At 32.3% G+C, this 15,751-nt stretch overlaps 1 protein-coding gene across 1 annotated transcript in view; it reads left to right on the forward strand.

Annotated features, from left to right (window-relative positions):
* Window positions 1-15,499, forward strand: part of LOC149416686 (hemicentin-1-like) — a 110,329-nt gene extending 94,830 nt beyond the window's left edge. The window contains exons 9-11 of the mRNA XM_089641297.1: window positions 11,844-11,947; window positions 14,123-14,312; window positions 15,435-15,499. Coding sequence (XP_089497423.1) covers window positions 11,844-11,947; window positions 14,123-14,312; window positions 15,435-15,499 — 359 coding nt within the window. The remainder of the gene's footprint in view (window positions 1-11,843; window positions 11,948-14,122; window positions 14,313-15,434) is intronic.
* The last annotated feature ends 252 nt before the right edge of the window (window positions 15,500-15,751 follow it).

The raw sequence follows: 15,751 nt of genomic DNA on the forward strand, positions 1-15,751 counted from the left end.
CTAAGGTATCCGCACTAATACATAGAACAGATTTCTGTGCGTACACGTCCCGATACCGTTCAAAGTACCCTAATTAGGTAGTACTCCGGCTACGGTCCGGCGGCCAACATAGCATATCTCTTTCTTCTAATATCTTTGAATACAACCTTAAATTGAAATATTCAATCATTGATAATATTAGCAAATCTGAAACAAAAATTTGAAACAGAAAATTCAGAAAAAGATTCGGTGGAATCTAAAAATTGAATCCAGAACCTCAAGCCTTACTGGGTATTTGCTCTTTGCTGAATCTTTTTTTGATTTCTGTGTTTCAGATGTTCGTTTGAGAGTGTCATATATTATTTTCAATGATTAAAGATTAATTTTATTTAATGATTAATTATAGGGGTATTGTGCACGGACAGCATTACAGTGTCCATTATCAGGGCAAGTGTGACAGAAAACATCTGCCCTGGCGATGGATACTGTAACGCTGTGAAATGGCTGGAGAAAGCTAAAGGTTGGGTAATATCTATACTATAACCCCAAAAATAAATAATGTTAATACTTTTGGCCGTGAAAATGTCCAATCGTGTATGACTTTGTGTATTACGCTTTTGGAAAAATAGCACCGTTACCTTAAAAGTTTGATTAAAGAATTTATTTTTCAAGGTTAAATTGTAACAAAATCACAAATAATGCCATTAATTGTAACAAATAATACTTATTTTCCTGTGGAGAACAGATGGGAAAGGTTAAGGATATTAGTGAAGGTCCTAAAAGCTAGCGTACAATTGATTAATTGAGCAGAAACCAATCAAAGAGTTATTTTGTTGACTTTATTTAAATTGTTAGCACAAAAAAAACACTTGATTTATTTAAATTTTGTATTGCCTTCGTCATTGATTTCTAAGACCTCTTGAAGTAATTGCTTCGAATAAGATACTTTTACTGATTGACTTCGTTTGCTTTTCAATTTTATATTTGTTTTGACATAAAAATGCAAATTCTTGTTTTATTCTACTGCCGTATGATATCTCTTGTTGTATTTATGTCCTTCCACAAACACAGCCGACTTCTCTTTTCAAATTAAAACAGAATTATGCTGCTCGCATTTTGTTTTTGAGATGGGAGCTCGGTATGAAAATTAATTGGACACCTTGACAAAGGAATTTTTAAATGTAGATTGTCTCCAACAAGCCATGTTCTGAAATGTTTTAAGCAAAAAATAATAAGGATCCTACGGAATGTAAAATGTTAAGTGTCTTTCTGGGTTCATTATATGGCCTTTGAAGGGTTGATTTCAGTTTCTCGGTGGAATAAAAAACAGATGGTTAATTTTTTATCTTCCAAATTGACAACACTTAGAAACGGCTGTAAGTTATTGGATAAAAGCTATTTTTAGGAAGTTTATTTAAATGAAAGTAGGTATTCCAGAGTTCAAGTTCATCATTTAAAGATTTAAAAAAATTATGATGCAGGGAATATTTATCCGAACTCTTTGTTCGGATAAAATTTTTTTATGCATGAGGCAATTGAAATCAAAAAGTCACACAGCTGCAGTATCGTTAGGTAAACAGTTGATATTGGGAAATAATCTGATTTAATTTATTTACCTTTTGCTTTTTATGAGAATCATTATTATGTAACTGAGTTGATAATTGCATGAATTTCCGCAATAGACTGTTGTTGCAGTCATTCAGGTATGTATTCCAATACTGTCAGACAAGGACAGGTAATGTACAATAGGTCGGATGGGGGATGAAGGAATTTATATTACGTTAAAGCGATATGCATATAAAGGGTTTTATCAATATGTAGATATGACAATTTTTTGAAGAATTTTAGGTTAGGTAAACAAATAATTATTTAAAAATGTATGATTATTGAGGTTAAACAACTGTGTAGTTGTTATAGTGAATGCGGTAAAGGGAATTAAAGCGAGTCTCAAAGCTATTAATTTATTTTCAAATTGAATTAAATTCTTAACTAAGGTAGGTACAGCGAATTAGTCTACGGGGAAAACTTGTGCTTGCAATTTAAGCATTCTTATTCACACGTGAACATTTACATTAAACTCTATCGCTTTTTGTTTGTTTTGTGACTGTTTTTTTGTTGCTTTAATTCCAAAGACCCTTTACTTATTCATTACGCTTGCATATTTTCTTTGCGGATCATTTCTCACATAACCATTGTTCGGGTATTTATACCGACAGATATTTTCAACTATTATTTCCTACCTACCTCTCCTTGTAACCCTGTCACCAGGAGAAGAAAGGTTCGACAGACTAATTTCTACACCGCCTCTGTAAGGTTTTTTTTTTATGTATATTTTATTTAGTTATAAGAGTTTACATCTTATTTATTTATTTATTTATTTATTTACACATATACGGCACAACACGTGCCATTAACATAATTGACATACTTATAATAGTACAACAACATGAAGAATAACAGTATAAATGTTAGTAAAATTTAAGAAAATACGTAAAAAGTAAGGTAATAAGTAGTGTATAAAAACTATAATGTATAAAAGTAAATTGTAAAGTGAATAGTTTAAAATATAAAGTATTAAAGTACAAACCATAATTTATTAGGAAAAAGTAAAAATAAAAATAAAAATTTAAAGATTGAAATAAAACAATAAAATGTACCAATAAGATACCTATCTCAAGGTACCGACAATGATTTAAATATAAAAAGTAATAAATCCTGGATTATGTTAACCGATATGATAAGTTTTACAAGTACTTATGATTTCTAGTGCATTAATAGTTTTAGAAGTACTGGTAGGCATATTATGTTTACATGATGTATTTACGTGGTACTAGCAAACAAATTTAGTTTAACGCATCTTTTGTATGAAGACAGATTACCGGCAGCGTGATAAATATTAGCATATTCATTGCCTAAAATATGCAAGCGATTTATGGTTGAGTTTTGTTCTGCTTTCGTCATAGTATTGTCACAGTGGAAAGGTTTTTTGAGTCGAGTCGGTCTACTAGGTACATGGTAATTTATTAATGAGACCAATTATATTATTATATAATATTTATTCTTATACCTAATATATTATTTTCTACGACTACTACAATATTATTTACTACTTACATACTAAAATTTAGATTTCACAACATTGAGACATAATCCACGAAAAACTGCAAGACTTTTAGCTTCCTTAACAATTACCGGGAGTTCAACATTTTAAAACCTTTATAATAAATATTCTTTTGTGTTCCCGATAAATGTGTTTTAGGAAGCCTAAAATCGTTGCAGTTTCTCGTAGGATATAAATGAACTGCACTATTAATTATAACATTCTTTGACATATAGTCAGGTAACATTTTATTTTTTAGCTTATAAATAAACACTAAGGTATTATTAACTAATCGTTGCCACACACTTAAAAGATTGAGTTGAAGTTGCATGGTTTTTATTCTGGTGTACCTGCTACAACACAGTATTGACCTCATGCCTCTGTTCTGGATTACTTCCATTCTCTTAATTTGGGTTTTATTACTTAGAAATATTACACTTGTACAATAATTCAGATGGGATGCTACAATGGTATTGTAGACCAATATCCTTGTTTTAATGTCCAATTTTCCTTTTATCCTACATAAGAAATTAACCTTTTTCGCAATTTTTTTAATTTAAAATTTCAAAGTTAGTGTTAAATTTTAACTTGTTATCTATTATGATTCCCAAAATTTCTTTTACTTCTTCAATATTTTGATTGTCTATATTTAAGACAGTATGTACGTTTAGTTTTTTCCCTAATACCATGAATTTACTTTTAGTTACATTTAATTTCAATTTATTTATGTTTAACCAATAATTCATTAAGTTCATTTTGTATTTTTGACAACGCATCTTCAATATTATTTGCCATAATATATAAAAGTGTGTCATCTGCAAAAAGTTTGATGGAACAGTACTTTAAGCACTTCACTATATCATTAATATATAAAATAAATAGGAGCGGTCCCAAAACAGATCCTTGAGGAACTCCAATGTTGATTTCTCGTTCTTCAGAGATAGTATCTCCAATTTTGGTTTTTTGTTTTCTATTTTTTAAGTAATCAATAAACCACTGCAATTCGTTAGCACGAATTCCTATGTCCTTAAATTTCATTATTAATCTTTCTCTGTCTATCGTTTCAAAAGCACGTCTAAAATCCAAGAACACTGCTATTGTGATTTTCTTCTGATCCATAGCTGTTTTCCATTCATTTATCACATAATTTATTGCTGTTTCACAGGAATATTTATTTCTAAACCCAGATTGTTCTTTTACTAGAATGTTATTTTTTTCTATAAATTTACGCATCTGTTTTTTCACAATGCATTCTAGTAATTTTTCATATTTAGGCAATCCATTTATTAGTCTGAAGTCTTCGAAATTTTTAGCATTTATTATTTTTGGCACTGGTGTTATTATGGAGGTTTTCCATGACTGCGGAAAAATTCGCTTAGTCAGAGATTCATTTATTAGTGCAACTAATCTGTCTCCTATAACTGGCACTGCATCTTTGATTATGCTTATAGTAATTCCATCCGGCGATGATTTTGGTTTCATTGTTTTAATGATTTTCATTAAATACTCATTATCAATTTTACTAAACCAGAAAATATTTTTATTCTCTCTTTTTTCCGATGATTGAGAAGAGGTATCTGCGACTAATGGAATACTCTTATTTATGTTTTCGACACTAAGTACAAAATTTGTGTTAAATTTTTGGGCTATTTTAAGTGTATCATCTTCAACTCCATCTGGAAACCGAACTTCCTTAATGTTTTCCCTCTGTTTGCCGCTAATAATTTCTTTAAGTGTAGTCCACATTTTTCTTGAGTCACTTTGAGAGGTAATAATTTTTTGCCTGATATACGAATTTTTGGTATGTTTTATTTCTGTACTTTACATGTTTCTAAGTTTCTTATAGGTTTCCCACCTTTCTTCAGTGAATTGGATTTTACAGGCTTTATAGACTGTATCCTTTTGTTTTTGTAGAATATGTAGGGATTTCGTATACCATTTATTTGTATCTTTTAATATAATATTAGTTAAAGGCATTAGCTCATTTACTACTGTTTTCAAATGTCCTACTAGTTCATCGGCTTTTCCGTCTAAATTTCCTTGGTTATCGCAGATCCATTTTTTGTTTTGTAATGCTATACACAATGTATCCTTATTATAGTTATTTTTTCCTATACGTTATATTTCGTATTCCCTGTGGCTTCGGACTTTTATATTTTATTTTAGTAGCAATAGTTTCGTGATCAGATATTTTGAGTTCTTCTACAGCATTAACTTCCGCATAAAAGTCATTTGAAATGACTAAATCAATCATTGTTTTAGAGTTTATTCCCATTCTTGTATAAGTGTTGACCAGTTGCTTCCAACCTAGGCAATTTATGATGCTTTGTAATCTCGTGCTTTTTGTATTGGATTTCATCATATCAATATTAAAATCTCCACAGATAATTATTAAGTCTTTTGTATTTATTTGTTTGCGACACCATTCTTCAAAAAAATCTAAAAACTTTGTAACATTTTGATTTGGGGAATGATAAATATTTGGTTATATATTAGGTTGCATTCAAAGTTTAGTGCAATTTCACCGTGGAGTTTCTTTACTGGCCAAGAGGAATATTGAGGACACCATAACCAAGGTAGGACTTTTATTATTCTGGTGGCATCCTCTTATAGATCCCGTTCGTTCCGCTTTCGCTATACCATATTCAAGGAAGAAATTCGCGGCCGGAAATATATCCGATAATTTCCAAGAGTTATCGAACCAATTATACATGGTTTGAACATACATGCGCCTTAGGGATCGCATTTCTATAGCATTCACCACATCAAAATTTCTCACACGATCATGTACGGTTGTATTATATGAAAAATTGTAAAAAAAGGTTTAAATGTCTTGATTCAATATCAATAATAATTCTTGATATCCAAAATCATTTTTCCAGTTTGACATAGGCGCTTTGAATCAGTGCAATTTGTGCTTTACCTTTTAAAATAAATTGTGTTAATAATAACTATTATTTCCACAAAAAAACGGTCGAGTCTTTTAAAGATCGAAAAGGTGGGGGCTTGTTGAATGTTATACAATTTGCCATTTGCCAATACCCACGAGTCAATGAATTGGGTCGAAGTCAATGGGTGACCGCGTTTGTTGATTGGGGTTCTAGTGCCAGGAGAATAGAAGGCTAGGGAATGTTATACGTAGCTAATAGCTACCAGGAGCACAGGGAGTGGGAAGATAGTAGGACTTGCCAGTCATTCACTCATCAACAGCCACAGTACTGCGGAATTCTGTATTGAGTGGAGAATAGTGTAAGTACGTAGGTATGTAAAATATACATACACGTATCGGAGTAGCTATGAATAGTTTATCTACGTAAATATTATTTTTGTCGGACCTAAATAGTTTTTTATTTTATTTCTTTTCTCTCTATAAAAAATAATAAATAAAAATCTTAAATGTCACGTAATGTACAGACTTGATATGAAACCTATATATAAGCACATCGATTCAATCAAGTGTTCAGTAATCTACAATTGTAATTTTATATTTCGCATTAGTCAGAAAATCCATAATATAAACCATACATAATATGTATAAATGTATATATTATATAGTGTATCACGTATTCAAAATAAATTTATAAAATATCTTACTTCCAAATTCCACAATAACTTTTAATGTTCATTTCAATATTTGCAGAAAAAGCGAGTGGTAACTGAATTAACATTTATACATATTTTAAACAACAACATCGACTGTACCAAACTTCAGTCCCTAGTTAATTTTAACATACCTTTGAGACATGCGCGATAAAGAGTTTAATTACAAAACAATTGCAGCATATAATTCAACAAATAAACCGTGTTTTCGTAAATTCAATAATACTTCTCTAAATTCTAGCATCAACATTGTTTCGGATTCCTTGTCCAAATTTAAAATAGGCATTATGTCAATAATATTATAAACTGTTAATAAAAATAAATACGCATAGGTACATATACCCAGAAACACCTACGCAATATACACTTTACCCGGTAATTAATGAACATACATACCACATATATCGTCACCTTAAAGCAATAGTGGGATATCTTCGAAAAATACACTTTTGAGATAAGTATGCAGTTCGATGTAAAATTTTGAGCTCTACATGATGCATTACTGGGATATTTTGTAAAAAAAAAATTGCCAGTGTTACAAGTAAAATCTCAGTATTGAAATGTTCGGTCACTCAGAGCAACACTGAGATATTGATGTTGTCCCACTGTTGCTTTCAAAAGGTCGTTTAAAATACTGAAATAAATTTATTGTCTCACTGTAGCTCTATAGTTTTCAACAAGTTGGGTGATCTTGGAAGAGAAACATAAATAAACTGAAGGTGAATACTGGTCAGGAGTATGTAGCAAAGTCAGGAAAAATACGCAGAGCAAAACAAATTAAGCCTGTACTGTGTACTAATTGTAAATACAAATGTTCTGAATCTGTTTTGGAAGTTGATCGATTAAAATATTTTAATATTTATGATTCCATGAATGCTAGCTAATAGTGGTTATTATTTTGAGAGAGATGGACATAACATACGTATGTGTAAGATTTTTTTATGGCAACCTTAGATATAAGCAATAATACCATAAGCACTGCATTAAAAAAGAAAACAGACAGCTTCCTGCAAAAGGATGATTTAGTTGATGGTGTTATGAATCACATCAACAGCTTTAGTAGAGTGGAATCGCACTATTATCGTGCAGGATCATCTCGGATCTCCAAATATCCAAAAGATGTACAATTTGTACAAATAGAAGTGTGTCTCGGTAGGTAATCTCTATGTTACACACTCTACATACAATTCAATACCAAATTCAATATATATTTTTTTTAACCAAAAAAGAACCATTGTGGATTTTGTGTATAATACATCTGTAGTACTGCAAATGAGATATTAGAAAAAATAATAATATTCTGAACACATTCAGAATGTAAAGCTATCTCGACAAGAAAAAGATAAAAACATTACCAAGACCACTGATGATACTGTAGTTGCCATTTATGACTTTCAAGCTGTTATGCCGTTGCCAAATGGCAATATATCTATTTTTTTATAAGAGCAAGTTAAACGTTATAACTTCTGTATTTACAATACCAAACACGACAGGGGCATTGTTACATGCGGCATGAGGGTGTAGCTAAAAGATGCGCAATTGAAATATCTACCTGCGTGTACACATTTTTAAAAGACCTTTGCCAAGGAAAACGGGAAGTGATCTTTTATTCTGATAACTGTGTGGCACAGAATAAAAACAATTTTATTTATTTTCTATGTACATGCATGCACTATGAACACTTGATATTCAAATCATTACCCATATATACCTAATTGTTGGGCACTCAGAGAACAAAGGAGACTCCATTCATTATTGCATCGACAGAGAAAAGGTCAGGATTTTAAAACAAGGCCTAATATTTATTCCAACGGAGTTAGCGATGATCATAAAGTGTTCCAAGAAGAATGAACCTCGTTATAAGTTAACAGAAATTGAAACAACGGACTTCATTGACTGGAAGAAGGTATGTGAGAATACTGGAAAAAATTTCTCAATAAACATGGACAAAAATAAATGTATTTGGAATAAAGTTAAGATTTAACAGATCACTAAAGACGAATCGTTAGTTATCAAATACAAAAGCACCTACACCGAGGATCCATTTAATCAGAGCATTAATGTGAGAGAGCGACTAAAGAATGTTCGGAATGAGAATAGTATAATTCTAGGACCAGCTTATACAGTTCCACCTACAATTCCACCGAATAAAAATAGTGATTTCTTATTTGTTTGCCAAAGTGGTGTTATACCAAAAAAACCTCATAATTTGTTTTGAATTAATTAATACTGCTAATACAGACTGCGATGTACAAGAAGAAAATAACGATGAAGGTTCATTGTAGGTTTCCAGGGAATCAACACATATTCGTTTTATTTTTTGTTCTTAAAGTTTTCTGTAAAAAAAATTACATACCTTTATTCTAAAGGTTTTCTGTTATTTTTGATACATACCTACTTTTTATTCTTGGTTTTCTGTTAATTTTGTTACATACTTTTATCCTTAAGGTTTTTCTGTTATTTTTGTTACATACATTATATAACGCTTCTCATAAATAAATTTATAAGCACAAATATATATTTTTTTCATTTTTATTCCACCTTACTATCGTCAACTGTCGTATTGACAAACTATAGGAGTAGGTGGGTGTGTACTGTTGAAAATGTATTTATGATTATAACAACATCATGGAAAAACATGCAGAAATAAGAATCATTAATTATTTTAAACAAATATTAATTATTTAAAGCAATTACTAGCCTGAAACAGTCGTACACATTGAAAAAATCTCCCGAGGAACAATTATTAATTCATTTATCCATCTAAACTCGTAATATTATTACTATGCTACACTGAGATAATTTGAGATGATTACCAAACACTCCACGCAACAGTGAGATATTTCCAGATTTACGTATACTTTGTCAAAATTAGTATGAAAAAATTAATTATTTTTCTATTATTACAATTTTGTGTTGATGTTATATAATTTACCTCTCTTATACTAGATCATTAATCTGCAAGATTAGTTAATTTGATGCTGCTAGAGCTCACGCAAACCTAAAAGTCCTATTATCTCAGAACAGCATTTTTCAAGATATCCCACTATTGCTTTAAGGTGACGATATATATATATATGAGACATAAGGGAAACATAAATATCATACATAGGTACCCACCTTGAAGTATTTAATATCTGTAAATTGTTTCATCACTATAATCAATGTACTGTTTGTTTCTATTATATGAAATAAATACATGTTTCTTTGTTCGTCTCTTATAGACTCTGGACCGCTTCAAGACCGATTACGCTGAAAATCTCAATGCTTGTTAATATTAGTATCAGGAGTGTTTAGATAGTCGGGGACACCCGATAAAGACTTTACGCATTACCTCTGCACTAGAATGAGATATGAAGTCGAATAAAAGATTAAATAAATAAGTTATTTAAGTTATATATTATTTGGGTACCCTTATGGATTCATTCGTCATCGCTCCTGCACCCACTGACCCCAAAGATTCCTGTCCACCCCTCCTACCTATTTTCTTGAAGAGACCTTCCACTCAGCATCCCCAAAGATGAAATTGGTCCTGAGGGAAATTCTCTCTGAAGTCTCTGCTACTAACCAGCAGTCCTTGACAAACTTACTATATTAACATTTATAATATTATTTTGTGTTATTTTTAATGATTGCGATGCATGTAAAAAAAAGACTTTAAGTTTCGTTTTTATATGGTCAATTCATTTAAAATTTGTGATTGACATTTGGGTAATAGCAAATTGCTATTTTTCACAATTTCTGTCGCTTTTTGTAGTTTTTATCCTGTATAAACCTGTTAATGATAAAATGACGGCACACGGTGCCCACAGGAAAAAAACACAACCTCGAAGTATTAATATCTCTTCTCGCTCATAAATTTACTGGGGATATAAAAAAAAAAAACTGAAATGGAACTGAAAACGAGCGGGTCGAACGGATGGAACTGAAAACATGCGGGTCCTTTGACACAACTATTACTGACAGTTTTTGCGTTGCATGCAAAAGGGATAAACCGTATCTAGAATAAAATATTTGTGATGGCATTATTTGTGAAAAAATAAATAATAATTTTTCTTTGACAAATAATGTTAGAGAATTTCGGAAAGAGCTGTCAAAAACAACTTTGTACTGGATAAAAGTAGGAACAAACGTGCGAACTGTTTTTTTATATGTGCAGAACTCAGATTTGTGACGCCACCAATTGCAAAGTTTTTTATTCTTTTTTTTAAATTTGAATACTGCACAAGAGTCTCAATGATCCCAACCATCTGAAGCCAGTGAAACTATGGTATCCCCAACTGGCGTAGGTCGTGAGGCTAAAGGGTAGGGGAGGGAAAGTAGATGGGGAAGAGGAAGGTGGGGGAGTACCTGGTTATTCAGATCTGGTCACCAAATACGAATGAAGCCATTTCAAACGATGTTTAAAATCTGAAAGGTGATTTTACACCAGGGCGATACTGACAGTATCTTCCACTCTGTAACGTGCCGCAAGTATACTATATATTATTTTATATGAATAAATTATGAAATAACACAAATTAATCAAATAAAATTTACTTGCGCACGCCAGGATTTGAACACGCGACCTTCGGCTTGTTAGTTGAGAGCTTTGCCCCTCGACCACGGAGGCCAAACTGGAAAAATATAGAATTATTTATCTCTCATAAAAAAGACGATAAATGTACATAGGTAGTATTTTTTACCATTGTTAGGTTAAATAGAAATATTTATATGTTTTATTTCGAAATTGACGATTTTTTGCACTCTTGACCTTCAAAACAAGAGGAAAGTAATTCTGTACATCGGATTTCAAAAAACTCGCCAGGAGCTATTTTTTTTAATAAACATAATAACCGTTCAATTGAAAATATCCTTTACTGAAGGATCGCACCTAATAAAAATGTATAATTGAAGGGTCATTGTTTACACAAGAATACGAAAAATAACCGCCATCCCATTGTCTCACCTCATAAAGAAGAGTTTTGATACTTCTTGGTGAATTTTATACACTTTAAGATGAGATGACAATAAATTACGGTCTTATCTACAGATTCCAACGCAGTTACTAGTCGACACGATAAAAAAGTGTTAGAAAGTCATAAAGGTGCTTTTATCTTATAATGATATCATGTATCTTCTCTAACTAATGAATATAATTGACAGTAGCAATACTTTGTTTCAGTTGCCCCTACCTGTAAGCCGAACCAAGTTCGTGTTCACGGAGTGGCTAAACAAGAGAAAGCGCAGATCATGTGTCAGGTTGATGCCAACCCCCCGGAGGTCCAGGTAAGCCACCCTTAGACAATGATTATCATATTTATACTAATGATCCTTGTTACTCTTCGACTTTGTAAGTAATTGTACTTCTTCAGATGCTTATGTCTCTCTCCACTATGCCATTATGTTAGCCATTGGATATACGATACAAATCGCCAAAAGATGTTCATCGTGAGTTTCTCATTTCACTACTAGAATTACACATTATACATGAACGAAATTAAACAAGAAGAGAATTGCACTTATATTATTCCTACTGGAATTACACAAATAAAACAATTTTTAACCTCTAAGGACCACGCCCGAGTATACTCGGGCGGCCAGAATTCGGAATTCATACTAAAGAAATTTTTGAATTATTTTTTCACATGCACCACAAAATCAATATTCAGTTCCATTTTGGGCCCGAAATGGCTTTCATATGAGGATATATATTTTAAGTAAATAAAATTAATTGATAAAAAAAGGTGTTTTAAAAAAAGAGATTTCAATTTTCAATTTTTAAATGTTTACTAAAGGGGTTAATAAGCTTACATTTTTAGTGTGCTTAAGTGCTGCTAAATAAATTTTATTTAAAAAAAAATAGTTCGGGTTTGAATAACGTGTGAATTTCGAGTGGGTGTAACTTCCTTACAGCTGTGGGAGGTAATTGTGATAAATAAATAAATAAATAAAAGCATCAGGTTCTCTTCTTGCTATGGCAATAAATGAAACTCGCGAATGAATTTAACCCCTCAGGTCTCGGGCATATTGACCGTTATATTTCTTAAAGATGCTGTCAGGAAGTCCGAGTATTTGTGTGTATTTCGGCTTCGCAATAAAATCCAAATAAATGTATTCATTTTTAAACATATCCCAAAACTAAAACATTTTGAAATCAAAAGTTTTGCTCTAATCTTGTCACTAGTGCCGAAGGCTAAACGCACTTAGTCACAAAATATAATTTTTATTGAAATCAAAAAGATGTTGACTTGTTATAAGGTAAAATTGCTTTAAATATTTTAACACTTGTCATCGCAAAACGTACATTGGCAAACTGGTGAACCGCTTTAAACGGTCTGAGCTAAACCATCGAAGAAATAAGGTATGACATGACACCATGGGCCACAGGTCTGAGTGCTTACGAGATTTATTCAGACCTTCGTCTTCTCAAATTCAACTATTCAATAATTGTACCAAATAGTAAGGTAGAATCACTATCATTAGATGTAGGTACCATGAAATACTAATATACTTTTTCGGTTATTGTTAACCCGACTATTTCAAAGATGTTTTTTGGTTCAGAAAGGCTTGTATTTTTTTTTTTATTTGACCATAGTAAATTTCTTATTTTTATCAAAACATGGATATCAGGTATACGCTACACTACAACATACACTGTTATCACCACTCGAGCGATTTTCGGCATATTAAGCCAAGTTTTCAAAAACGTTTTGAGCGATCCCTTGCCACAATGTGCCAAATTTATAGAATCTTAAAATAGTGGATGTACGGTGAAATCTAGGTGAATTTATTGGCTTTAAGCCGCAGTAAGCATTTTCATCCGTTTCCCTTATTAATCTTTTGAAGAATGGTATTAATTAAGTAATATGGAAATTCTATATATGACACCAATCGCTCGTTAGTATGCAACAAATGCCGTGGCACCTTTTACTAGATCACCGAGGGGTTTCACGTATTCACCATTTCACGAATCTAGTCTTTTTGAGTCCTAATTGATTCATTAATTAAAAAGAGATTATTTAATATTGTGCAAAGGTGAATAATTGTAGAATAGGTCAAGAACGTCCGATGAAGATATGGTACAATCGTTTGAAACAAATACTTGAGTGAAAAACAGCAAGCATGGATGAGACGATGCAGTGAATACAAAAGGCCCTTAGGTCAATATTTTCCCTTCGGGCCTATATCATCTTTAGGGATGTTGTGAGAAGGGTATTTTTGAGGAGAGGAAGGAGTGAACATAGGTCTTGAAGATAGTTATGTTGTAGGAGAGAGGAAACACATTGTCCAGCTAATCTTTCCATAGCTGAGTTGTTAAACTCATGATAGAATCGTAGAAACGACCCGTTCTTATGTGATAAATGTCAACCGTGTACGTCGGGCGCGCGATTGGCATTTGAAAACCGAAGAAATTGACAAATCAGCCACTGACCAGTGATCAAACTATTTATTTTTTTCTAGTTCCGTTGGACCTTCAACAACACTGCGGAGAGCATGGAGGTCAGCACTGGACACATAGCACGGTCCGGCACGTCCAGCGTGGTGTCCTATACCCCAATGACTGAGCTGGACTATGGCACCCTTTTGTGCTGGGCCACCAACAGAATTGGCCACCAGAGGGTGCCATGCGTCTATCACATTATTGCTGCCGGTGAGTCCAAAAACTTATATAATTGCTATTATTTCAGGCGTTTTGATCCGAACAAGTTGTTTGAGAGATCTCCGTGTTCTTTTGATGGAAAATTTACCTTCGAGCACCAATGTCAAAATGTCGTATGAGGAACGGCTGCACGGCCTTTTTCCAAAACTTTAATTGAGATTTGAGGCCAAAATACCCAACCAAACTATTTTTTAATATGACAAATATCTGGTATGGGTACGTGCTACAATATTTATTAGTGTTGGCGCAGAGCGAAAATTTAGCGACAGCACACGACGGGTTGATAGAGTGAAGATACTGTGCTGAGACAACGCGTGTCGTTTTACTGAACTAGATCCAGTGGACATTCTTTAGCGGTCCTTTCATGTACATATTTCATTCGTACACACATATTCTTACAATGACTATCCTCTAAATAAGCGTGCCTCATTTTTTGTTCGATTCATAAGACTAAAATGCGTCTTGAGTTTTTATAATTTCATTGTATAAGTGTAGTAATTTTTCAAGTTTGAGTACCTTCTCACATTAAAAAGATAAATTTCTTCTTTCAAAAGTGAATTATTCTGAAGCAAATATATTTATTTATAAATACTTTCAGCTTCACAGATCCTACAACTATAATATCCCGTGATCTTGAACGAGTCTGTGCTAGCATTTAATAATTCTAAATAACCTTTCCCACGTATATCATAAATTAATGCATGAAATTATTAATTCAGAACTCATTACTACGTAATAATGCTTCGAACCCATTTTTGTTGACTCTGAATTTTCTCAATGATTAAGCGGATTTTGCAAAAACTTATTCCGAATTTTATTTTTTTAATGGTAATACCGTGGGACGCGAAATGAGGTTATAATTTAGATTATAAGCTACTATTATATTTTACGCTGGAATAAATTAAGCTTAACGTTTATATTGTATGCCTCGTTAATGTGAATTACTGCCAGATGTTATAATGAATTGTCTGAATTCCTACAGAAGTGTACATTTAGCATTTGCATTATGAAACTCTGAATGTATTTTAGACTCGATTTACATAGTAGGAACAAAATAGGACTTTAGTTACATTGATGAAAGTAATACAGAGATTGACTCCACTGTATTAGTAGGTGTTAGAAGGGGCTGCAGGAATAAGCCCTATGCAACACACCTGAAGAACCAGTCCCAGGACTAACTGCAATTAATTGCAATGTTAATTGCAATTGTGTTATTTGTGACAATCTATTTTTACGCATCCGCTAAAAATAATGGACAGTATTCCTGAATGTTTTAAATCTAAGCTTCTGGAACGTAAGATAAGCCCAGATTGGAGTAAAAAAAGGAACTCACCCGTCACAGTTGGTGCAACAAAGTCTATTTCTGGATGCGTATTTTGCATCTTGCAACAATTATACCAGTCATATTAATTATAAATTTGTGGATGGGC

Source organism: Hesperophylax consimilis, chromosome 16, assembly GCF_061612785.1.
Source record: "Hesperophylax consimilis isolate HC1 chromosome 16, BYU_Hcon_1.0, whole genome shotgun sequence".
Classification (NCBI taxonomy): Eukaryota; Metazoa; Arthropoda; class Insecta; order Trichoptera; family Limnephilidae; genus Hesperophylax; species Hesperophylax consimilis.